This window comes from Monocercomonoides exilis (assembly GCF_001643675.1).
Source record: "Monocercomonoides exilis strain PA203 chromosome Unknown scaffold17-1647472, whole genome shotgun sequence".
In the NCBI taxonomy this organism is placed as follows: domain Eukaryota; phylum Preaxostyla; order Oxymonadida; family Polymastigidae; genus Monocercomonoides; species Monocercomonoides exilis.
This window is the reverse complement of record NW_027150562.1, coordinates 357,052-383,755: the sequence shown is the minus strand read 5'-3', so window position 1 is coordinate 383,755 and position 26,704 is coordinate 357,052. Positions and strand designations below refer to the sequence as shown.

The following is a 26,704-nucleotide window of genomic DNA, read 5'->3' as shown; positions in this document are numbered from 1 at the left end:
TGAAAAGTTGATAATGTTTATTTTTTTGGAAATACCAAACATTGATTTTCTAGATCTGTTTTTGCTATCCAATAAAAACATCTTTGTCAATTTGAAAAACAAACAATAACATCAGTCAATGTCATAGGTAACAGTTTGCGCATGTTAATTTTCTCAAAAACAAAACTTTTGTGCTCAGAAAAAAATTATCATTGAAATTTCGGAAAAATTGTATTTTGAGTTTCTCCGAGATTTTAATAATAATTATTTTCTGAGCACAAACGAGGAAGTTTTGAAAGTTTTGCATATCAATTGAGTTTGCATTGATAGGGTATATTTTGAGGAAAATTAACAGAATTTTTCTTCTTGTGGTTATTGAGATATCGATCTTGTCCGGTATTTTTTGCGCAAACTGTATGTCACTGTCGTCGTTGATTCAGTCAATATGGAATATAATCACATAGAATGCAATCACTTTGGTTAATAATCACATTTTTAACCAAAAACATTTTTGTCATTTTTTCATTCATTTTCCATGGATATGATATAACAGCAAAACATAAATAATCTGATTTGTTATTTTCATGTGCATTTTTTTCAAAAAAAAATTCGGATTTGTATCTGAAAGTTTAAAATTCAATTTTTCAAAAATCAATTAAATAAGACTAAATAATATAACAAGACAATGAAATTTGTTGGAAATTGAAAAACAAGTATTAATGAAGAAATTAATTATGCAAAAAATATTACACATAATTGAAATATCAATTTAGTATTTTTCACTTCCTTCTGTGTAAAGTGATATCAATTGTGATCACGATATGATATTGTCACAAAAAGATGTGCTAAACACTGTGTGATTTAATCCAGCTTTGACTGTTTTTCTATTTTGAAAATAAGTTTTTCATCCATGATTTTTTTTTCAAAACATCAATTTCTATTAAAACAAATAAAAATAATGAAATACACTTAAAAAAATATTTTTCTTTGAAAATCAAACCATTTTAAATAAATCCAGTTGATTGAGTTAAATTTGTTATCTTGCTGAAAAAGGTCGGAACAAGAGAGTTGGTTGAAAAAACAGAAGTTGAAAAATTGATAAATAGACTATTGATCTTTAAAAACAGAAACAGTTAAAATGAAAAGGCAAAAATAAACATAACTATTCAAATAAAAAATATGTTAAAAATATAAAAGTGATTTATCTTCAGATTCAAAAAAAAAAAAAAAAAAATCACAAATTACAACTACGCAATTCATGTTCTGGAAGTGTTTCAACCATTTTTAGTTTGCAATAACATAAGTTCTTTGAACATTTGAAGAAAAATGTTTTTTTTTTACTAATTCAATATTTCACTTTTAGAATAGTTCAATCAAATTAAAAATTAATTGTTGGATGCCATTCAAGAATTTATCTTTTTCGTTCGTAGCAAATTAATCTCTTCCACAAGCACAGACGCCACAAACATAAAATCTTCAGGTTGCAGGTTTTCAACATATGAATTGGGTAAGTTTTCAACACCATCTGCAATTGTTTGCCAAATTGGAGAAGATTTCTTTTCAGAGTCGCTCAGTGGTGAATTCTGCACTGAAGTGTTATTTGCGATGTTTGAAGATTCTATTGAAGAAGAATGTGACATGGGAAATGAGGATGAGGATGAAGATGAGGAGGATGAAGAGGAGGAAGAAGGATTCAATAAAGGATTTGAAGAAGAAGAAGAAGAAGAAGAAGAGGAGGAAGAGGAGGAAGAAGAAGATGGTGAAGAAGAAGAAGAAGCAGATGATGATGATGATGATGATGATGATGATGATGATGATGATGATGATGATGATGATGACTTTGTAAGTGTTGGTTGAAAATGAAGTGAAGGAATTGAAGCGATTGGAGTTTTTAAAAGATAAGAAGTCAACTTTTTATTGCACGAGTGCACAGTCAGCATCAATTTGTGATTATACAACAGAATTTGCATCTTTTCGCTGTTTGCAAGCATTCCCGAGTTATCCCTCAGCAACATTCTGCTTCTTTCAATTATTTCACTCTCCATCATCATTCGCTCCCTCTCAATTTTTTCTTTTTGCTCTTTTTTCTTTTGCATACGGCGCTCCTTCTGCTTCTGCCTCCGCGTCTTCTTTTCGATTTTTTTATCTTCTTCCGCAGACAGCAAAGCACGGCAGGTTGGGCACGTGTCAAACTGCACTATCCAGTCATGCAGACACGAATTGTGGAAGACGTGACCACACGGAGCACGCCGCAGCGTCTGACGGAAAGCATATTCTTCGGGCGTTTCTTGGGGAAGAGGACGGGCAGATGAAGAGGACAAGGGAGGAGATACCAAAGAAGAAGAAGAAGAAGAAGAAGAAGATGATGATGATGATGAAGACGATGGCGATGAAGCAGAAGGAAGAGGAGAAGAAGAAGGGGCTTTTCGGATTTTATTCCATAAGCGACGAACAAATGATTCTTTGAGTGCATGTTTTTTCTCTTCTTTTTCCTCAATATTCATGCAACCATCTTCACTTTTATCGTCTCTTTTCATTTCCTTTTCATTTTCTTTTTCATTCAAAGAACTGTCTGATCGTTGAATTTTCCTCATAACTGCATCTCCATCATCATTATCATTATCCATAACATCATCGTGATTACTCTCATTTTTGTTTGATTGTCCGCTCATTCTTTCATCAGATAAAGTTGAATTGTCATCTTTTCTGTCATATTTTTCTTTTTCAACAGGGCATTGCTCTTCATTCTGTTCTGAAGAATAATCGTCAACATTCATTTTGGCACTGCTCGAAATAATGTTCGGAACAAAAATGGAAGATTCGCCATTTTCTTCAGAATTTATTGTGAATTCTTCATTTTCAGCATCGAAAGCACTGGTTGAGATATTTTCTTGTTTTGTTTCTTCTTCTTTTAAATATGTTACATCCTCCTTTTCAACTTGTTCTTCTATTTCCTGTTCATTTCCCTCTTCTTCCTCCCTCTCCATCTCCATTTCCAGTCTGCAAATCGCACAAGTCTTGTCATTCAACTCTGCAAACTCTTGTTGTGTTGGAGGTTTGAGCCCACTTTTACGCAATTGCTGGATGCTGGTCAATGTTTTTCTCAACGCCAGCAAATCGCGTGCAGATTTCGTAAACCACAGCAAAAATAGCCCGAGATACTCAACCATCAAGCACAAAAAGGCAAAGACCTCTGGACTGCTCAATAACTCTTGATACTCATTGTCTCCGATTAAAGCAAAAATAATTGGTAGCCCAGTGTACAATGTAGGCTGTGGAAGCTGGCGGGAACCTAATCGGTTAACAGAGTTGTGGATGGTTGCTGAAGATGACACAAATGGTTCAGCAGATGTAATCGATTCAATAACTGCAGGATTATCTTGTTGGCCCCATCCTTTATATGGTATATATCCATTGAGCAAAATAATGACATTAGTTAATAATGGAATAATGCTATTGTAAAGCTTTTCATGGCACGGATCATCAAGAAAGTTAGTTAACCAATAGACAATGAAACTCATAAAATTCCGAAGTTTCAAGAAACAGAAGGTTAATAATTTTGTAAAATTGTTACAAATCATTTGTTTAATATTTCCGTGAAGCGTACAATGCGTGTTTGTGATTGCTTTTTTATGCATCATTTGAGGAGAAAGTGCTTGTGTAAAAATGATACGTACAAGAATATATAGATCCTTGAGGCACATATTAAGAACCGTTGCAATTTCAACATCAAATCCAAAATATAGAAATGAATATACGCATGAAACTAAATAAATGTTATAATCCCAATTTAACAAAAATTGTCTTTTGCTTATTTGATCTTTCTGAATAAAATCAAGTCTGATGAAATCCGTAAAATAAACCCATTTTCTAAGCGAAAAATCTGAAAGCAAGGAAATGATTTCGACAATGCAAATAATTAATGAGCAAATATGCTTGAAAAGCAAGAATTTCGTAATGTTTTGTTGAATTCCAAGACTTTTTATCCGTTCATGTACAGTAAATGCAAGTAAAAGCAAAGGCATGCAACAAAGAGTTGTTAAATTATTTCTTGAAGCATCTCCAAATGTTTCATCCAAAAATATATAATATCTTATGTAATAATTTCTTATTAAAACGAAAGCATTAATCACAGCAATTCGCATATTTATATCGCTAAAAATTTTTTTCAAGCAACAATAAGAAATTACAGCAACAAATGCAATTAATAAGATATATGCCTTTAAAGAACATGTAAAAAATAAATATTTTATGAAAACTTAGAAGTTCACACGAATAAGCCTGAAACTGATTTTGTAAAAAAATAGAACAATATCGGAACATAATTGGATCTTTTTGAAAAAGTCAATAATTTGACCAACATTGTGATTATTACACAAAACGATAAAGTCTTGATAATTCTCATTTCAAAATAATTTTAAGGGAGAACGAAAAAATGAATTTCAATCATTATTAAAAATTCAGTATTTATTACATTGAAATAATACTCTTTTGTGATTTATTTTGCATTTTTGAATTTTGATATTTCGTTAATGTTTTTTTTTAATCAAAAATTCATTTATACCAGAAATATCGGTAATTCTTTAACAATCTTTAAAATTTAAAACATTCATTGCAAAAGCGCAGTGCGGAGAAACCTTTCAACTTTCAAGGTCAAAATTAAAATTCAGAAAATATTTCGAAAACACGAAAAAGGTTTTTACTTAAAAATATATAAATTTATCTTAAATTTTATCTTCTGATGTTCCAGTTTGCTCCATCATTTCAGCGACTGATGTTTCTAGCGACGTAATTTTTGTATTCATATCATCCAATCTCTTTAAAACACTTTCAGTTGTTTCTTGAAACTTTTGTTGCTAAACATAAAAATATTCAAACTACAAACAACACAAAAATTAAAAATATTTGTACAATACCATATCAACCAACAGAGATTGAATGTACTGGGTTAATTCAGCGGCTGTCGCAGGTTCTTTTTGCTCAATGCTTTCTTGCTATTATTACACAATTTATCAAAAAGATAAAGACAATAAAAAAACAATTATGATGATGTAATCTAAATAATCTCTCAGGATACCTCCATTAAACAGTAATTTATTTCAAAAAAGTAAATTGTGGGCAAGATAAAGTATAATATGGGATATTAATCACAATTCTTCAATATTGCTTATGTTTTCAACCATCTTTATATTGTTATCATACGTAACTTTTTATCAAGCAATAAACGAGCCGAATGGATTTTCTCCAAACGTTTTAGAAAAAGATGGTGTGAATTCTTTCAAATTTCTCTGATCTTTTATTGATTGTTTGCTGCCTTTTTTTACTTGTTTTAGGCTTGAATTCAAATGAAATTCGTTATGCAAATGCTTTATCTGGAACTGGCTACGTTTCTTCGTTGGGCATTGATGAAAATACTTGCGGAGAAATCGACAATCCTTGTTTAACAGTTCAGAAGTTTTGGACGTTATATTCTTCAGCAACTCAAGTTACTGCTCTTTCCTTTCAAACATCAACAGAACTTGCAACTAGAATAACAGTTTCTAGATCATATACTTTCACTGGCTCAAGCAGTTCTGTGTTGGATTTGTCTGGACAAGGTTGTTTTGCTCTTTCAACCAGCACAATAACATTTCAGACCATATCCCTTGCACTTTCTGGAACTTCAAACCCCGCTTTTTCTTTGTCTAGCGGAACTCTTGTTCTAAGTTTGGGAAGAATAACAGGTACATCATCACGCGAAGTTGTATTGGCAAATGGAGGAACTGTCCAAGTGAATAGTGGAGTTTATTCTTCAAATGGAAATTCTTTTATAAAGTCTAACAGTGCAACTTTAAATCTTCAAGGTGGAACAATATCTACTCGAGGCGCAATAAATGGCGGTGGAATAAATGCGGATGGTGGAACACTCACCGTTTCTGGAACTACCTTTTCTTCTTGTTCTGCAACCGGAGCAGGAGGTGCGATTTACTTTTCTTTTACGGGCACTCCTTCATATCTTTTTACCAAAGGATGCTTTGGTGGAGGAAATTCAGCTCCAAAAGGAAATATAATATACATGGCCGGACCAAATTTTAACAACACAGTTGTAAAAACAAAATATCCAGGAGACTGGTCTTCTGTAACAGAAAATGATCTCTATGGGCTGCAATCCAGTTCATCTATTTGCCCTTACGGTGAACCGCTTTTACCATATTTGTACCCATTAAATGATGTTACAATATATGTTAATCAGTCAAAAGGCTTTGCAAGTCCGGCATGCGGCTCATCTACAACGCAATGCAAAAATTTCAATTGGACGGAACTGACAGCCACACGTGCAGGAAAAACAACAGTTTCTATCGTAGTAACTGAAGATGCGACCTACCAGGAGACTACTTCAATGAATTTTAATGGAAAAACAGTAACTTTAAAAGGAAAATCAAAAAGTTATACAATTGTGCGTCCAATGTTCGGAGGAATGCTTTTGAAGACAGACAAAGCATTTAATGTGCAAAATATCGCCTTTTTGCCAAATGGAGCCGACGGTAGCGAAGCTCTTTTGTCGATTTCAAACTCCGCAACGCTCGCTGATGTTGAAGTTAAATCAGCCAACACCAAAACACCTTTTCTCTCCTGTTCATCTACTCTTTCAATCACTGGATTACAAATTTCCTCAGTTACATTCAGTAAAGCTGGTTCTTTTATTTCACAAACAGGTACCTCTTCGCCTGCTACGTTTGATAGTTGTGCAATTAATTCTCTTTCACTGACAACAGCAGGAAGCTATTTTTTTAATACAGCAACTTCAGGAGCTGTTTCATTAACTAATGTGAATATTTCTTCGTTATCATCCCAAAACGAGGAATCTGTCGTTTTTAGAGTACAAAGCGGAAGCGTTGGTGGCTCGTTTAAATACGAAAACAGTAGAATTACTGGCTCAAATGGGAGACCTGGCAAAGTTGTACATCTGAAGAACAAAGCAACAGCAACTTTTACTTCACTGACAATACAATCATTTTCTGGAAATGTGCCATCGATGTTCGCAAAATTAGAATCTGTCACAACAATGACTGTAAAAAGTTCTGCGTTTAGTCAAATTGCATCAGGTTGCAATGGGTATGGATTTTGTGTTTCAAAAGGAAATTTTGTCATGAATGATACAACATTCACAACGTGCTCGAGCAATGCCATCAGTAAAGGAGGAGCAATAGCTTTGTTTGATGGTGCAAACATTGAAATCAATGGAGGGAAGTTCCAGAGCGTATCAATGTCTAATACAGGAGCAGAAGCACTGGGAGGATGCGTCTACTGCTCGAATCCTACAAAGGCAAAGTTTTCATCTGTTACGTTCAATGCAACGTTTGCTTCTGGCGGAGGAGCCATATGCATTGAAGGAGGAACGAATCTCGTCCTTACAGATTGCAATTTTATATCATGCACAGCAAAAGGCACTGTTGGAGGTGGAGCTGTTTATTCTAAAGCTACAAATCTTGAGATTAATGGAACAACCTCGTTTTCATCTTGCACAACAGCTGCCACAAACACATCAGCAACGAGCCTTCACGGAGGAGGTATTTGGGCAACAGGACAATCGCTTGTGCTGAAAGGCATTTTTGCTGAGAAGTGCACAGCATATAAAGGAGGTTTCTTGCATTTTACACAAACAGGATCTGCTTCAACTGTGACTATCACAAATTGCGAGGTTATTAACAGCACAGCTCACAATACCGGTGGAGGAATGCATATTGAGGCCACAACTGGAGCAAATGTGAACATGGATACCAACATATTCACGAATTGCTTTGCCGAATTTGGTGGTGGAGTGTCAATTCCTATTGCATGCCAATTTAATGTTAATAGATTAACCTGCACAAAATGCAAAGGTGGCATTCGAGGAGGTGGAATTGAAGTCCATTCAGATGTTGCTAAAACAAGCAATATTTTATCAAACTGCGAATTCGCAGAAAACACTGCGGGATCTGGAGGAGGAGCTGATATTTATGATTATAATGCAGCAGGCATAAATTATTGGAACTGGAGCAATGTACTGACGTGCAAATCAGCAAGTAAGCCCAATCGTTTTGTTACTGCGAATAAGAATTATCTTGACACGTTCTTGCTTCCAGATCAAACATCAACCACATATTTGCAGTACAGCATTATTGTTGCAAAGCCTGACGGAAATGTAGATGGGAGAACGCGCCACAATCACGACAACGGCAATGACTTCCAGGAATGCGGAGGGCAATGGACCCCATGCGCGACTTGCACGTATGCTGCCCAACGTTCACAGCAAAGGGCAGCATGGAGCGGTGAAACACGAGTTGCAGAAATTTTGGTAGAGCCTGGAAACTTTATAGAAACTACAATAGATTTTGGAAATGATTTTCTGGAGATGTACTCTGTGACTGCTCAAGATTCAAATATCATAGCTGATTTTTCAAATGATACAGCACCTGACCATCACATATTCCACGTGAAAAATGGATGGATTCGATACTTCCGTTTGACATTTTCAGCTACGAACGATGGAGCGTATGTTGGGCCAATGTTTGGAATTACGGGAACAGGAGGAATGTGCTGGACTGCATGCATCTTAACGCAAAGAACTTCAGCTGCTGGAAAGCTGCAGTATCCTGTGGTTGTTTCTCCAATAAATACTTTTGTTTGCATCACCACAAGTTCTGTTCGGAACATTGTATTGGAGAAACATCCAGTTGTTTGGTCTAATTACCCAAAAAACTTTACAATTACAAAGTCAAACGTTTCTAACATTGAAACAACTTGCGATCAAGGTGGTTTTTTGAACGTGACAATGTCATCGTCTTCACGCTGCTACATTGAAGATGTTGATTTTTCTTTCTGCAAAGCACTTGGACCAAGTGGAGATAAAACATCATTCGAAGAATGGTATACATTGAATACTTCTAAAGGAGGATGCGTAATGATGACTTTTCAACCGGATCTTCTGAATGTTCAAAAAGTATTCGATTATCATATTTGGAGAACATCTTGGAATGGAAATGAAGCCGGACACGGACCGGACGTCTTTATTGAGGGATTCCATTTTGATACAAGTGTAATGCCAGAAAGATGGACGGGATCCTACTCAACAAGCACTCTTCGACCAAATTTGTGGGGATGGAACGGAAATGAAACCGAACCACTAAACATTTCCACATCATTGCTTTACTATTTATTCAGGCCAAGCGACAGTATATATGTATTTGGAGATGATGCAAACCACATTAGATGTGGGCATTGGCATCTACCGTGTCAATGGCTGAATTATTCTCATTATCGTTTGACTAATGTTACAAATTATCAATCCGAATTAAATGAGATTCGTGTTTCAAATTGGCCAAGGCCATCCACTGTGCACAAGTACACACATCTGGTAACCAATGTTATTCATAATGGAAGTGCAATTCATATTACGACAAATGATACAGAAAAAGGAACAGTTGTGATTGACCCAAACAATCAATTTGTTGTAAGGCCAGGCTCATCGAACACAAATTTGATGAAGTGGTCGAAGATTTGCATTCGGCTTCCGCCAGATTCTGACAAGATAGAAATGATTGATCAGGATGGAATGATTATACTATTCGATAATTGCATAATCACTCACAATGACACTACAAGCAAATCTACTCCATTGGGACTTGTAACAAGTGCTGGAGGAAAAGTTAAATTTGAGACAGTTGAAATTAAAGAGCTAACTTTCCTTTCCGAGCACTTCATGATTGACATGTCTGGAACTACGTGCGAACTGTCAATGAATAATGTTCGTTCATCAGATGTGCAAACTACAGGAACTGGATTAATAAGGCTGACGAATGCAGCGTCGATGAAGATAACCAATTCAATATTTACAAGAGGCACTTCAGCAAAGGGAAGCTACTTTTTGAACAAAGATGTTGTTGAGACTGTTGTTGCTAATTGCGATTTTTCTCAAATTGTTGCAACAGCAACAAATGGCTCTGTGTTTAATTATCATTTAAATAACGAAACAAACACAGTTAAGCACTCTATTATTTTCCGTGACACAACTTTCAGTGATTGCGAATCAAATTCATTTGATGGAGGTGCAATCTATATTGTGGCTTCAATGAAAAGTGCATTTCAGACTCACAATTGTATATTTACAGCTTGCAAAGCATACACTGCTCCAATTACTCCACCTACACATTCAGCGTCAAATCAAGCTGTTATTCCACCAGACTATGAAGTTACTACCTTGAATGGCCGAGGAGGTGGAATATATTATGAGATTATTGGATCTGTGGATGATTTTAACAAAGTTGATTATCAATTCAATCACACATCGTTCAGTAATTGTAATGCAACACTTGGAACAGATATTTATATCGAAGGTTTCAACTTTGATAGCAATATTTGGGGATTGCAGTTCAATTATTCGTATACAAGAGAAACTCCACGTCCTGCTTATTGGGGTCACAATGCAAATGCGAACGAAAATGTTTCCACAACATTGCTCTATTGGCTGTTCCGACCAATCAATGAAATTTATGTTGATGACTCAGAGAAAAACCACATTCGATGCGGACACGATCTCCTTCCTTGTGGAAAAGTTGATTATTCACATTGGCGTTTGGATGAGAATTGGGTGAAAAATGTTCGAAATATCCGAGAAATTCGCATAGTCAATGTTTCAACATTAAATTATACTGTTGAACTCCAAGCAATTGTTACGAATTTCACATGTAATAATTCATATTCCAAAATGCTTATTGATTCAGATACTCAATTTACAAACCACCCACGTTCTGGCGTTGCCCCAGAGAAAATTCAGTTTTGGCACATCGATTTCTGGATGCCTGGAGTATCTACAACTCATCAACTTTTCGAACAAAGCGGAGGAAACATTAACATATTCAATTGCACAATTTCGTCAAGATCAACCGCACCAGATTTCACAGTTGAGTGCGGTCTTCTTTCTGCGACAGGAGGTTCAATGAATGTTACAGAGGTTGTGCTGAACGTTTTGCACTTTGTTCGTTTATCACAATTGGTAACAGTTTCATATGATGCTGACATAACGTTTTTGTGCTGCAACTCCACTGGAATTAGCAGCGATAGTCAGGATATCTTGGAAGCAGGCACAAATTCAACTGGAATATTGGAAGCAAGCTATGGAGGCAGCATCCGCATCTCTGACTGCAATTTCACAACAGGAACATTTACAGACGGAGGCTTTATCAGAGGCGTTCTTCCTGATGAAATTCACATTTTCAATTTTTCGAGATTCGATAATTTCAACACTGAGAAAGGAAATGGATCAATTTTAAATACATGGCTTGGTCATGAAGAGCCAACAAGTGTACATCGTAATGTTGATGGAGATCGTATTAACCATGTTATCATTGAAAACTGCTCATTCAACTCAAACAACGCGCTTACCAACCATGGAGGTTCGTTGCATTGCCGCTTGGCCAATCCTGGAAACTTTACAGTTGCAGATTGTACGTTTGATGCGAGTGTGGCAAATAAAAACACTTTGGGAAATGGAGGAGGCATTTATCTTGGGGTAGATGAATGCGATCCTTCGGTTGTATATCTATTTTCTTCGCTTCTCTTTACAAATTGTGATGCTAATCTTGGGAAACACATTTATGTTGATGGTTGCTTATTTGATGGGGTGGTTACGAATCCAAGGTTTGTGAACTTTGTTACGGAAGAAACACCACGAGACACTTTGTGGGGATTCAATGCTGATGCACCAGAAAACATATCAACCACGCTCATGTACTATTTATACAGACCTTACAATGCAATTTACGTTACAGACGTTACCGAAGATACCGAAAAGAATCATATCAGATGTGGACATTATATTGTTGCATGTGGAAAATTGGATTATGCTTACTGGAGACTCAGTGAAAGCCAAGTTATTGCAAAGAATATACGAGAGATACGAGTTATGACGCGCACTACTTTGAATTACACAATTAATTTTGATGGAAAGAACGTACTTATGACAACAAACCAGACACAGGCCACAATATACGTGGATCCGAATACACAGCTTGTGTATGCAACTTCTTCCAATTCTGAATCGGATTTGGTTAGAGCATATAAATTGAAGTGGATTCTTCCAAAAAGCACAGATAAACAAGAGTTTGTATCAATGAGCGGTGGAGAAATGATGTTTGATACTTGCCAATTTGTTTGCGTTGATCATCAAACAAATTTCCGCTTTATAACAATAACTTATGGTTCTTTCACCGTTAAAAATTCAATGATTGACCAATTTGAGTTCGTTGGACATTCAACAATGCTCGATGCGAGACAAAATGGCGTGGTAACTTTTGAAAATAGTGTCATCAACAAGATTGGTTCAGATCAAACAGGGCTATTTCAAGTGCATGATGGTGCCGAAATCATTTTCACTCATACAAACGTGTCGAACTGTGCACAGCCTTTGGGTAGCTTTATTCAAAGTGACAATGCAAATCGCATATGTATTACGAACTCTTCGACCTTTGAGAATTTCTCTACAACAACATCTAACGGGTCAATGATAATATTTGACGTTCGCGAAGGAAATAAGTTGCAGATTGACGGAGAAAGTGAGTTCCACTATGGCAGCACCGAAGAAAATAACGGAGGATCATTTTACATGCGTCTAGACCCACTAGGAGAAATCAAATTGTCTAACAGTACGATCACACACAGCACAGCTATTAACGGAAACGGTGGAGCAATTTATGTGATAATGACAGATGATGATTCACACACATACATATACGACTTTAGCTTTTTGTCTTGGGATCGAAATCAGGCTATTCAAGGGCCTAACCTGTATATGAGAGGACCATTCTTCACCGATCACGTAACTGATCAATGCTTTAATGGATCATATTCATTGGATTATATCGATGATATTTGGGGGTTTGATACACAAACGCAACGAAACACTACACTTGTTGATTATTTTGATAAGGTTACAGTTTCTGTATATGTGAAGGAATCTAACGGATCAAACTTCGAAGGATGTGGTGCTTTGTTATCTCCTTGCCAAACAATTGAATATGCATATGTTAGATCCAGAAATACAAAAGTTGGAAAAATTGTTATCATGAACAATGCAGAACTGAGGCAAACTTTAAAGAATCAAGGAGAGGTGATAATAGAAGGATTCAACAACTCTCTTCTCCATGTTTTCAATCTGACGAATTTATCTTCAACGAGCTCTTCTAATTTTGACCAAGAAGCAGTTTTTGAGACAAATTCATCAACAACAATTAGAAGCTTGCTTGTTGTTGTTCCTTCTAACATTCCTGCAGAGAAGATCTTCAAAACGAACAAAAATGCGCTTATTTTCAACAACGTTGAACTTATTCCTGCTTCCTCTTTGAATGCAGTGTTTCCAACACTATTTTCAGTCCAAGGTGGAAGATTAGAACTTATAAATACTTTGATTGAAGGCATAACATTCAGATGGCCATCCTTTTTTGTGGAGTTGATTGACCCAGCTGAATTTTATACAGATGGATTGCTAGTGAGGGAAATGACAATAGAACGACCATTCATCAATGTTTCTCCAGGGATTACCGTTCAGATTACAAACTCCAATTTGGAAAAAATTCATTTCCCAGAACATATGATTGTGGACGATCATGGAACAGTATTGGAGGTGAACAGCACAACATTCTATGGAATGTCAACATCTAACCAAAATGGTACTGTATTGAATGCACTTATTGGCACAGATGATGTTATAGTGTTTAACGACAACAACAATTTCCAACTTATGTCTTCTGATGACCTCAACGGTGGAAGCATGTTTGTTAAAGTTGAAAGTAACGGTAAATATCATGTTATTGCAACAAATATATCCAATTCTACTGCACATCCAGTGAATGGAAAAGGAGGTGGTATTTATCTGCATTTGTTGAATGGAAGTACAATGGATTATCTGTTTTCAAATATGTTTTTCTCTAATAACAGTGCAGAAGAAGGAAACAACATATATATTTATTCGGAGGACTTAGAAAAGACAATTATTGAAGAGAAGTTTGATTTTGATTATAATGACTCAACCTACGATGAGCATTCATTTGTTGGAAGAGATGACAACGAGTATCAAGATGACATTGACATCCGCTTCTTCTTCAGAGACTTCAAAAACCGTGTAATCTATTGCCAGTTTGAAGGTAGAGTTGACTCACAAATCTGTGGGAAAAAGAAGGATCCCTGCAAAACGATGACACATGGATACACTCACCTCGATCAGGATCTTAGGAACTTGGAATTACGCATCTGCATTACCACATACCTCAACAGATCAATTGATGTTTCTGATACATTGATTGCTGCGACAGACGACGATTTTGTCTCGATAAAGATTGTGTATATTGGACCAGATATGGAACCAGGAGATGGACATTCTCCTTTGCTGTACAGCAACGAAACATTTGGTTTTGATAGAGTTTCGGTTTACTTCCCAGAAGATCTTAACAACAGACCGCAATTTTTGAAATCTGATGTTGGAAGCGTTTTCATCAATTCGTCAAGTTTTGTGTTCCCAATTAAGTACAATTCAACATATTCCATTCCATTTGTGTTTGCAGAAATTGAAACGGGTGATCTTTCCATCATTGATATGTCTGTTTCTGATGCTCATTTGTTCAGCTCACTATTTACTATCCACGACTACACTAAGATTTCTGTTTCATCTCTTTATGTCGATTCCCTAAAAATTGGGGAAGGTCCACTATTTGACATATCATCGGTTGCTATTCCTTGTACTCCTGGTCCAATTACTCCAGGAGTTGTGAACTATCCTGTTGCCTTCGAAAACTGCAACCTCAAGGGAATTACAAGAGAAGATGTTGGGCCAGCAATTGTGAATTTACAGAAGATAGAGGATGCCAGTGGAGCAGGCGATGAATGCTGGAAAGTGAAGATTAGTGGAACTATCGTTGATGGCTGCACTTCTCATATGAGCCAGCCAGGCACTGTTATCTCGATTGAGGGATGGGAAGTGCTGATCAATTCAACACAGTTTTTGGGAACGAACATATCTGCTTCAACTGACGCAACAGCAGTTTGCTCTTGGACTTCTTCATTTTTGCACCTCGGAAACTGCAAATCAACTATCGAGTATTCGTCTTTCAAGAATTCACCTGATGGTGCATTGTCGGTTACTGGAGGACACGTTACGATTCATATGGCTTCATTCGAAAACAACAGCCCTCGACTTCGTTTCTATCCTTCAGCAAGAAGAAACATACATTGTGACGGTGGTTCAACTATCAAGATCGAAAGCGTTGAACCAGACGATGAACTTGAGAGATCAGACAACATGTTTATGGACAACGGAAACGATGAAAGAGAATGTGTTCTTTCTGGACCAGTATTTAACAACAGAATGTCGTGGTTGTTTATTCCAACGCTTACAAACGGAAGTTGCTCTGATCCAGAAGATGATATTATTACCATTGAGTTTACCGGAACATCACTTCTTCCATGTTGCCTGACATTCGAAATATTCAGATATACAACCACAAGTGATGGGCAGACACTTGAAACAGATATCACAGAATTTCCAATTGGTCAGATTGTGTACCACACAGAATCAACAGCGTATGGTCCAATAAACAGCTCGCTGGTTGAGCTGAACGAGGAATGGTGGACACGAATCATATACAGCGGAAATGATGGCAGTCAGCACAAAACACAGGCAGTTATGTTCAAACCGATCACCATTCAGATCAGCAAGATTGGAGCACCAACCGTTTTGCCTCCGTTTTTGATATTCGGACTGATACTTGTTCTGCTAATTATATTGCTTCTTCTCTTCCTTCGCAACCGCAGCAGAAAGAACCAAAAAGCGCAAATGGCAGACGATTTGCAAGCACAACTAGAAGAACAGCTGAATGCAATGAGAGAGCCACTGGAGATGAATGGCTTGGATGGGAAAGTTCCTGGCCTGCACGAATCGAAGTTTGATGAAGATGAGTCCGATTCTGAAAGATCTGAAGCATCGTCAAGACCTTCTTCATCTGAAGGATCTTCACCAACGAATGCATTGTTGGGTGATAAGCCTTTGTTGCGCAGTGGACGTAGGAAGAGCAAAAAGAGTGCAGATGAAGCTGCAGCACCAACAATGTTCCCAAGCCTTGGTGCCAGAGGTGCCGGCCCACGACAACCTGATTATTCTCGTGGCTTTGAGCCAGCTGACATTGCAGATTTGAGAAACAACGGAATGTCTCCGAACTTTGGAGGCTTGGTTTCGAATGTATCAGTTGTCTCATTTGAACATACAAACATTACTTCGAGGACGAATCTTATGAGCGATCCAGATATTCCTCTCACAGATGATGACATCGAACGAATGGCATTTGGTGAAGATCCACTTACAACCTCAGGATTCTTATCGCCCTCTGAGCTCTCACCGTCTGGTTCGAAAAAGACTTTGCCAGATGGATTGTCTTCAAAAGCAAACTCACAAATGTCATCTAATTCAGACAGAAACAGACCATCAACATTTTCACCAAGAAGGCAGAATTCTGTTCTTGGAGGACTTGCACCGTTCCGCTCACCTTTGGCTAATCCTCCGCAAACAAAGAAAGGCAAAGCAGGTAAAGCAGGAAAAGGAGGAAGAGATGATTCATTTGAACATGACGAACTTCCTACTGGCAAAGATGGAAGCAGCCCATTCGACCGTTCAGCACAAAGCAGAACAAATACAAATCCAGCCGGATTCATGTTTCCATTTCCTTCTGCAGGGTCGCCTGGTGCCAATCCTCTCACAGCTTATCAGACAAATGCATCAGGAACAGGATTTAATGGATCAACTGCAGCTCAACCAGGACAAGACTCACCATTTGCAGCAGCATCACGGATGGCTCCTGGCTCACAAATGGCTCCTTCTGCTGGGCAGACATCTGGTTCACAAGCTTCCTCATCTCTCCACAATCGTACTGCAGAGCACAATACCCTGATTTCTCAGCAGTCATCACGGATGCTTCAATCAACATCTGTTGTGGATGGGCCAATGATGGGCGGGCGAAGAAGACAAGACTTTGCTGGGCCTAATTCTGAACAATTTGGAGAACAGGTAAGTTCCACCTTTTCGCCTTCAGAGCCATTTTTGGGAGATTATCCAACCTGCAATAAAAGTGGCAGCAGACAACAAAATGTTGATGCTTCTGGAATGCCACTTAGAGATGCTTCGTTGTATCCAGCTTCTGCTTCAAACGGAAACGCTGCTAACAAATTTGGTGGTGCCAACAGCACATTAGGCAGAAACCCATCTGCTGCGATGGCTGCATCTGGACAGGCTTCAAGGGCATCATTACTTCCATCTTCATCATCAGATTCATTGGGTAGGTCAGAAAAGAATGAAAGATTAGCTCAGAGCTCATCGACTGTTGCTGGCTCTTCTGTTGGAGGAGCCGCCACTGGCAGTTCGATTGCTTCTGGACTTGGTGGAAGGAGAAAGAAGCATGCAACATTTGTTGTTGGCGGTGACGGTCTGAACGATGATATCAACTCTGTACTGCAGTTAGCTGGTGCCCCTTCAGCTTCTTCAGCATCATCATCGTCGTCAGCATCACCATCAAACATGCCAAGCACTTCAAACATTACTGGAGCTCCATTGATGCTTTCTGCTTCTTCTTCTACCGCTCAGGCACCAAGCTCATCTGCTTTCGCACGCAATGCACAGAATCAGAATCTTGCTCAAAGTGCAGCTGGAGATAAGCTTTCACAAAGCTCAACTGCGTTTGTTGGTGCTGGACAGTATGCTCCCACTAAAGCTGGGTCTAAAGTTGAAAGACCTTCAAGCAAAAAGAGAAGACAACAGTCATTTGCAGTGAATAATAATGATCAATTGCCTTCATCAAATGAACCACTTGCACAATCATCAAGTCAAAGAAGCTCTCCTGAAGGGGATTCTTTCAAATCTAATGGAGATTCACAAGCAATGAATGCAATGAATTCTGGAAGTGCAATTTCAGCTGCAGCAGGAAATGCTATTTCAACTTCAAAGGCAAGCTCATCATCTCAACAACCTTCAGTTGGCATTACAAGTCCCAGCCTCAGATCAGCCCAAGCCACGCAGAACAACGGCACTACTTCGAACATACCATACAACTTGGGATTTGACACTCTTGGTGCGCTTGGCGGCAGAACAGCACACGGCTCAACAGCAGATCTCGGAGCACTTGCATCAGTTCCTTCATCGTCATCTGCAAAAGCGGATGGGCCTTTGAAGAGAAGAAAGAGACAGGCGTCATTCGCTGTTTCTGATACTGATGCACTGCTGTACACAGACAGACCTTCAAATGATAGTTCAAAAGACGAAACGAGAAATGGAGATATTCTATCACAAACAGCACCGAACGGTGCTTCAGCGTCTTCTTCAAGCTCGTCCGATCAACTTTCTGCTGCAGAGGCAAGCAAGATAAGACAAGGCTCACAAGCAACTGCCTTTGGATCCAACACGCCTTCATTGTCATCATCAACTTCACCAAATGCAATTGGTGGAGGAAGAACAGCTCAAGCGTCCTCTGCTTCACTGGGAGCAAATGCTTCTGCACCGACATCTGCATCAGCTCGTGCTGACGGTCCTTTGAACAGAAGGAAGCGACAAGCGTCATTTGCAGTTGACGATGGCAGAAACGAGAGTGTAGGAGCTACAGATACAACAGAACCCGCAAGTTCAACAGACGAATCAGAAGAATCGAATGAATTGGGATCTTCATTAGGAAGCGGACTTGGAGCAATGTCGTTTGTTCCTTCAGCTGCCGCAGCTGCGATCCTGTCAAAATCTGCATCGAATCAATTGTCTTCATCAAATGCTCCTCAAGCTTCGAAACAATCAGCTACAAATGAAGTCGATAACAGAAGAATTGCTCAGTCAACATCTGCAGCTTTGGCAAATAATGCTTCTGCACCAAAGACGAGTTCTTCGCTGGCTGATGGTCCAATGAATAGGAGAAAATTGCAAACTTCGTTTTCAGTTAATGATCATTCAGGACTTCTTCCAGATGCAATTGACGAGGTGGATGAAGAACAGTTATTCTCACAAGAAAATAGCTCTGCAAATACAAAGAATCAAAATGAGATGAAACGGTTAGGAGCTGCAAATACTTCAGCATCTACTGCTTCTGCTTCATCTTCAGTTTCTCCTCAATCTCTTCCATTTGGAGCATCGCCATCTGGAAGTAATGCAGTTCTTTCATCAAATTCAGCATTTGCACCGAGTGGAGCATTTGGACGGACAGCACAGTCATCTTCTGCAGCAATGGGAGCCAAAGCAGCTGCACCTTCTTCTTCAACTGCATTTGCAGAAGGACCAATCAACAGAAGAAAGAGACAATCATCGTTTGCTGCAGCACCTGTTGTTGGAGATCCATTTAATCAACAATCTGATTCTGCACAAGATGGAAATGAGGATGAAGAAGAATCAAACGCTGAGTTGATGGCACAGATCAATGAAAATATACTAGGAACAATGGAACCTACAAACTCTTCATATGCAATGTCTTCTGCTGCATCTTCCATTCTGTCGCAATCCGCTTCTCAATCAGCAGCAACGTCAAAAGACGCATCATCTGCTTCTGCAATGTCTGCAAGCAGTGGTGCGAAAGGAAGAACAGTGCAGGCATCTTCAGCTTCGTTGGGTGCAAACGCATCTGCTCCGATAACAGCGTCATCACGTGCAGATGTCTTGCTGAACAGAAGAAAGAGGCAGGCTTCATTTGCCGTTCTTGATCAGTTCAATGAACTTCCTGATACAATTCCTGAAGAAGACAACGAAAACAAAGATGCATTTGAGACAAAAGCATCAAGCGGAAGCTCTGCTCTTGGATCAACTGGAAACTCACAAATGTTTATGCCATCAGCAGCTGCAGCTGCCATTCTTGCGAAATCTGCTAATAAACCCTCATCATCTGGCGTTGCTCCTAATTCACAAAAATCCATGTCGAGCCATGGAACAAACGAGAGATTTGCACAGTCATCAACTGCTCAGCTGGAAGCAAATGTATTAGCACCATCATCATCTTCGTCTAAAGCAGACGGTCCATTGAACAGAAGAAAGAGACAAGCATCATTTTCAGTGAATGATCTTGAGTCTCCATCTTCAACAGATTCGTTAAACAAACTGATTGCAGGAGAAGACTCAGCCAATCCAGAATTAGCGTCTATCCTTGCAGATCAAAGCAATCCAACCGAATCTTCTGGAATTTCATTTGTGCCTTCTGCAGCAGCTGCCGCGATCCTTGCGCATGCTGCATCCAACTCTGCATCTTCATCATTGTCTCCTTCCAAAGACACATCTTCTGCTGCAAGTGATGCCGTTGTTGGAAGGACAGCACAGGCCTCAGCAGCATCTTTGGGAGCTGGAGCGTCAGCACCAAAGTCGGTGTCTTCACGTGCAGATGGACCGATGAACAGAAGAAGAAGGCAGTCATCATTCACAGCCGGTGAACAGCCAAGTGAACAATCTGGACTCATATTTGGAGGAAGTGGAGAAGAAGCCACATTGGAGTTCAATCAAGCATCTGTCCCATCTGGATTAAATACTTCTGGTTCAGTTGTATCATTCGTTCCTTATTCTTCGGGTACCTCACAAGCATCACAAGCTTCGCTGCAACTGCTATCGCTGGCAGAAGCACCGTCAAGCCAATCAAAATCCATTTCTTCTGAAATGGGTGGAAGAAGTGCACAAAGTTCTGCAGCTGCAGTGGGTGTTGGTGCAACTGCCACGACTGCATCATCTGCACGTGCAGATGGCCCATTGAACCGAAGAAAGAGACAAGCATCGTTCACAGCGAGCGACTTTGCATTGTCTTCTTCTGACTCGTTGAATGCCCTTATGACAGGAGAAGACGCCTCCAGTTCAGAAATGAATTCGGTGCATCCATTACAAAGCAGTTCTTCTGAATCATCTGATACTTCTGAGTTCTCCTTTGTACCATCTGCTGCAGCTGCAGCGATTCTTGCAAAGGCAGCATCTCGTCCAACTGCATCCTCAACCACAAGCAGTGGAGCAGTTGCTGATAGAGCAGCACAGGCATCATCTGCCTCACTCGAGGCCAATGCTGCCATCCCTGTTTCTGCATCAGCACGTGCTGATGGCCCAATGAACAGAAGAAGAAGGCAAGGGTCCTTTGTTGCAATCTCACCTTCTGATTCTGCTGCTGAAGGAGAAGCCACTCAAGATCTGCTGGAAACAATTGGACAATCATCGTCTGCAGAAAGCAGTTCTCTTGGCTTTGCAGATCGTCCATTTGCACCTTCTGCATCAGCAGCAGCAATTTTAGCTAAAACTGCTTCTCATCCAACAACTTCTTCCTCTGTCAGTATTTCTGAAGGAAGTGACAGAGCAGCACAAGCTTCTGCTGCTTCGTTAGGAGCGAACGCCTCGGCACCAACATCTGCATCAGTTCGCGCTGATGGACCGCTCAACAGAAGGAGAAGACAAGCATCATTTGCAGTTTTGAACGCTAACGATGAGATTGGAGAAGCGATTCCAGAAGGTGAAGAATCGAATGAATTGGGATCAACATTAGGAGGTGCACTTGGAACGATGTCATTTGCACCATCAGCCGCAGCGGCTGCAATTCTGTCAAAATCTGCATCACCTTCATCGACATCAGCAGCCATTGGAGAGAGTGTTCAACAAAAAGCTGCTCAGGGCTCAATGGCTTCAGTGGGATTGGATGCAGCAGCTCCTTCATCATCGACAGCTGTCAGCGATGACGTAATGAACAGACGCAAGAGACAAGCTTCGTTTGCTGTAGGAGAGCAAGAAGAAAAGGAATATGCACCAGAAGAGTACCTTTCAGATGAAGAAGAATATAACGACGAGGAAGAGATGGAAGAGATGGGCTCAGATGAAAGCGATTACATGTCAGACGAAGAATATGACGAAGGATCTGATGGCGATTATGAAGAGGATCAGAATCAATTGCAGACTGATATTGCTTCAATGGGAGATTCGATGTCACAGTCGTTTATTATTCCTTCAAGTGGTGTCGGTGCTTCATCTACGGCAGCATTGGCTCGCCCTGCACCCACAAAAGCAGGAGCAAGTGCAGCCTCAGTTAATAACTTTGCCACTGCTGGCATTAAGCGCCAAGCATCTTCCGGTCTGTTGGATGGAGCTGGCATGAAAGGAAGAGGACTCCGAAGAAGACAGACGTTCCTTGGTGAGAATGCTGAGGAAGATAACAAGTCCACTAAACAAGAAGGAGGAAAAACAGAGGAGCAACGCGAGGATGATATTCTCTCAGAGATTACACATGGATTCGAAGAGTACGGAGTTGATGGATCAGAAGCAAATCTTGCAGGAATTACAAAATCGGAATCGAGAAGAGTTATCAAACCAAGAGATCCTAAACAGTTGCAGCATCATGCCTCTGGCTATTTTGTACCAAAGACTTATGTTACTGATTACTCTCATGTTAAATCTACAATGGCTGGAATCAGCAATTCTCACAGTACTCGCCGCTTGCATCGCAACAGATCCACTTTGTTAAGCAAACAGCCGTCATCATCACAACTGTCCACAACCGATCTTGGAATGCAATCATCTTCAACAACATCTTTGGCAGCAGAAGCATCTGGCCAAACTGTAGACAGACCTCGCCGCCGTAGGAGACCACTGTACGAATCGACAATCGACACAGGAAGACACAGACGTGTTAGACGGCGCGTCTTTAGACAGGGATCATCCGTTCGCTTTGATGAAGCCTCGGGGGTTGCTTCACCAGAGCGCGTGCTGTCTCCTGGAATCATTTCTCCATCTAACTCTTCGAGTGCATTGCCAACCAGCCCAAGCAGACGCAAGTTCCAGTCAGCCGTCTTACGTTTAATGTCTCCACCAAACAGTCAGTCCAAGTCTCGACTTCTGTCTCCTCCTCGGAAATCTCACATAGATGCTTCCGATGTTGTTCGTGCTTTTACGTCCCGACAATCATCGCATCTTTTGTCACCTCCACGAAAACCTGCGGAACCTAAGAAGTGAGTTCCCATAAAGAAGTCTTTTTTTAGCCCCTGAACAAGATATTATTTACATAAATTATAAATTTTTACGTTCTATTTTTCGTTACATATTTTGTAAATCAATGTTTCTGAATATGTAGTTGGGTTTATTTGTTTTCTTTTACGTTTATTAGTTAGATTATGAATATTGCGATTATATGTTTCTTTTCCATCTCACAAAACAACATCTATGTAGATTTGTCTTTCTTTTTTTCAGTCGTTAATTTTCAAACAGCATTTCAGATTATGTCTTATCTTTTTGGGCATCAGTACCATTTACTGTATCACATACAACTCATTTGCTTATGTTTTTTGCCCAACAATTCCATATTTACATTTTTCTTTTCTTTTCTGAGCGATTTTGTTTACGCACATTTATTATCTTAATTTAAAATCACTTTTTTGTTTTGTACTTTTTATCTTCCAAAGTGGTAATTTTTGAAAAATAAAATCATTCACTGAATATTTAATCTTGAATTATGTTTTATCAATAATTTTTATTTTTAAAAATGAATTAATCTATTAAAAGTGCAAACAAAGATTATTTTTTATTCAAAATAATATTCTTTCATTTATTTCGAATTAGATTTATCAATTACACAAATTATATTATTTCAAATTTGGAAATTGTAAATTATTTACAAATCAAAAGTTAAATCAAAATCATACAAAAGTTTTTTCAAAAGACTTCTAACATTCCACATAAATTGATAAGAAAAAACAAAAAAAATATTAAACAAAACAGTCAAGAAGAGCCTTTGTCTGCTGAAGACGAGTCAGAAATAAAAATCTCTTGATAAGGATATTCTTGTTTAAGTTCAACTAGTCCTACAGCAGATAAAGAAAGTAATGACGAAAAAGCAAGCGCAACTGTCCTCCTTTTGCATCCCTTTAAAAGCTTTGTAAAAGTTAAGTCTGTTTTTTTCCTTTTTCTATTTTTTTCATCGTTTTGCTGAGCACCTCCAAATTCATTCTCTCTATTCGTAGCAGGCGATGTTGTGTTTGAAGGTGTTTTAGGCATTCTTCTCTGAAGCACTTTATGCAAATGCATCCAGAAAGCCTGAGCTGTTTCATCGAGAACCTTGCTCTGCTTAATTATATATTCTCTATTGTGCTGTTCAGACATTCTATTAGATAGCTTTGAAAAAGAAAATTGTGTTCCCTTTTCGCTGCGAGTACCAGATTCATTGACTGATCCAGCAGATGAAATCGGGCTTGCTGTCATTTTCTCACTTGAACTTGAGGAATTTGTGCTGACTTCGCTGATGGCATCTTCAAAGTGATCGTTCTGAGTAATTGTCTCAGAATCTGAAAGAGGGCTACGGGGCAGTTCAACTTGTTTTGCTGGTAAATCTGCCGAAAAATCGTTGTCGTCCATTTCTATAAACGGGTCATTGTTTTCATCGCGTTCTTCAATCTTTTTCGGAGATAACATCGAAGTGTAAATAAACTCGCTAGGCGTTAATAAAATTGACGGTGATGTTGTCGTATGTATTCTGCGGACATGAGCTGAGAAAAGAGAATTTTCTGTTTCTGAGAAAAGAGCTGTGCTTATCCTTTCACTAAACGAAGTGATTGATCTGAGCCCTGCCCTTTCTGTATAACTGAAATTGTCTTCTGCTTCATTGCGAATGCTGGGAGTTAAACTCTTCCCCAGTTCACTATCCTCGTCTTCCTTGTTTTTCCTCCTCCATGTTTCCATGTCTAGATCATTATCGCTATCTTCTGAATCTGATAAACTTGCCCGAAACGTTCGTCTTGTTGCAACTTTACGAAATGCTTCGGCCAACACTGCTTCAGCCGTTGGAATTTTTGTGTTTAATGGAAAAGATTTCGGAAAAAGTGGCAGTGATGCATCTGGAGATTGCATTATTTCCACGGATTCTTGTGACTTGTTGAATTCAGACCAAGATGAGACTGTTCTTTGGCTTTCTAACTCAGAAGGGATTTTTTCTGATTCAATCAAATTTTGCTCGTTCTTCGCTCCAATGGTTGGTGAGGATGCTTCTGAACCCAATTCGGTTGAATTATGACTTTTGTCAATAGATATATCAATTATTTTTTTTGGTTTTGGTGTCTTTCGACTAAGTATCGCACTGCTACTGATAATAAGCCTCATCTCTTCACCTCCGATCTCAGTTAAGTCGTCGATTATCTGTCCCTTGTACTTCTTTGCAACTTTTGTTTCCAAATGAGCAAGCTCTTCTTCCATTTCTTCTTCACTCTTCCGATGAACTTCAGCTGCCACAAGAGGTGTCTTTAATGGCTTTCCATCAAAATTAGGTGTTTTTCTCTGCTGGACCAAATCAGTTATCTGAAAAAGCGGTGTAAGTCTTTTATGTTTCACATTTCCTCCACCTTGAGGATTCTTCATTATTTTCAATCTAACATTCTTTTCTTGGGCCAAATGTGAAATTTCTTTTGTTCTTTCGAAAACTCGTTCTCTTTCTTGCACAATAGGCTGACCTTCATCGTAGTCTTGACCATACTCTATTAGATCATCAATTGTATCGTTATCTTCAACACCAATATCATCATTTCCATATGCAATTCCTGTATCCTCTTCTTCATCTTCTTCAAAAATGCGTACGTTGTCTAACTCTCCATTTGGTGGAGTTTCTTCCTTCTGTGATGAATAAAATGAAGCATCTTCAGAATAAAATCCAGATCCAAATCCGATCAGAGCTTCGCTCGTTACACCAATTCCTAGATTATCTAAATCTTCCCCAAAAACATGTCTTCGATCAAAATTTTTTCCAAATGTCGAAAAAGGAGTAGACGAAAGAGAATCTTGTTCATTACTTGTAGAGTTCTGATGATCTTGCAAAGAGTCTGACAAAGAAAAAGCAGATGATTCCATTACATTAAGAGCGCCAATAATATCAAAAGGATTTGAATCCATCAATTGCATATTCAAAGAATTATCAGGAAGAATGTTGTTTGCTTTTCTTTTTTGCCTTATGTGTAATGGAAGAGATATTGAAGGTGGTTGAAGAGTCTAAAATATGTTGATAACAATTAAAAAAAAGGTAATTGTCAGATAACATTATAATAAGAATAAAATTTTCTTCATACAATGCTCATTTTTGTACGGAATGATAAGAGATCATCGCTAAATATTTGAAGCTTGCGGGTGTAAATCCTCACGAGCCCAAAATATAGATATCCACACATTTTCATTGCTGATGTCAGTTGAGATTCTTGATGCATCTGATTGTCCGTTTCATCATCAATCATTCTTGCCATTTTGGCAATATCCGTTTGAATGGCCAATTTCCTCGAAAGTTTACGATTTATTTTTGCTGCAAGATATATTTTTCCAAGGGGCCTTAAAAATATAATAATAATAATAATGAAAGAATAAATTAATAAAACCCTTGTATTCGAAAATATTGGACGGTAAACACCATTCTGAAACGAAGAAAAAAAGCGTGAAAAGAAAATAAAAAAAGAATAATGGAATATATCTTTATCTCAAACAGAATGAAAAATGACAACAAAAATATGAAAAAATATATCAACATATAACAATCACCATTTATAGACTAAAAATTGCAATACATACGAAGATTTCGTACTGCGCAATTATCATTTTAAAAATCCACATAAATCATAAATAAATTCTAAGCTTGGAGAAAAAAAATTATCAAAAAAAGAAAGAGAGAAAGTATGAAAAGCTAAAACCTACTTTCAACAATCATAAACACTAAAAATTTGCAAA

General features: G+C 38.6%; 4 protein-coding genes across 4 annotated transcripts; 1 reads left to right on the top strand and 3 right to left on the bottom strand.

Annotated features, from left to right (window-relative positions):
• Positions 1-1,071: 1,071 nt before the first annotated feature.
• On the bottom strand, positions 1,072-4,199 carry MONOS_5932 (uncharacterized protein). The gene has a single exon (XM_067876124.1). The coding sequence runs from the start codon at positions 4,122-4,124 to the stop codon at positions 1,383-1,385; it is 2,742 nt and encodes a 913-aa protein (XP_067729131.1). The 5' UTR covers positions 4,125-4,199; the 3' UTR covers positions 1,072-1,382.
• Positions 4,200-4,542: 343 nt separating this feature from the next.
• On the bottom strand, positions 4,543-5,095 carry MONOS_5933 (putative heat shock factor-binding protein 1). The gene is made up of 3 exons (XM_067876125.1): positions 5,057-5,095; positions 4,896-4,973; positions 4,543-4,835 (listed from the first exon to the last, which is right to left on the bottom strand). The coding sequence occupies exons 1-3, from the start codon at positions 5,060-5,062 to the stop codon at positions 4,704-4,706; spliced, it is 216 nt and encodes a 71-aa protein (XP_067729130.1). The 5' UTR covers positions 5,063-5,095; the 3' UTR covers positions 4,543-4,703.
• Positions 5,096-5,148: 53 nt separating this feature from the next.
• Positions 5,149-23,544, top strand: MONOS_5934 (uncharacterized protein; the record flags this gene model as incomplete). Its single annotated transcript, XM_067876126.1, has 3 exons — positions 5,149-5,245; positions 5,313-10,571; positions 10,722-23,544. 3 exons carry the CDS (start codon positions 5,149-5,151, stop codon positions 22,964-22,966), a joined length of 17,601 nt encoding a protein of 5,866 aa, XP_067729129.1. The 3' UTR covers positions 22,967-23,544.
• Positions 23,449-26,434, bottom strand: MONOS_5935 (putative N terminus of Rad21 / Rec8 like protein). The gene is made up of 3 exons (XM_067876127.1): positions 26,359-26,434; positions 26,059-26,311; positions 23,449-25,981 (listed from the first exon to the last, which is right to left on the bottom strand). The coding sequence occupies exons 1-3, from the start codon at positions 26,391-26,393 to the stop codon at positions 23,729-23,731; spliced, it is 2,541 nt and encodes an 846-aa protein (XP_067729128.1). The 5' UTR covers positions 26,394-26,434; the 3' UTR covers positions 23,449-23,728.
• Positions 26,435-26,704: the final 270 nt, after the last annotated feature.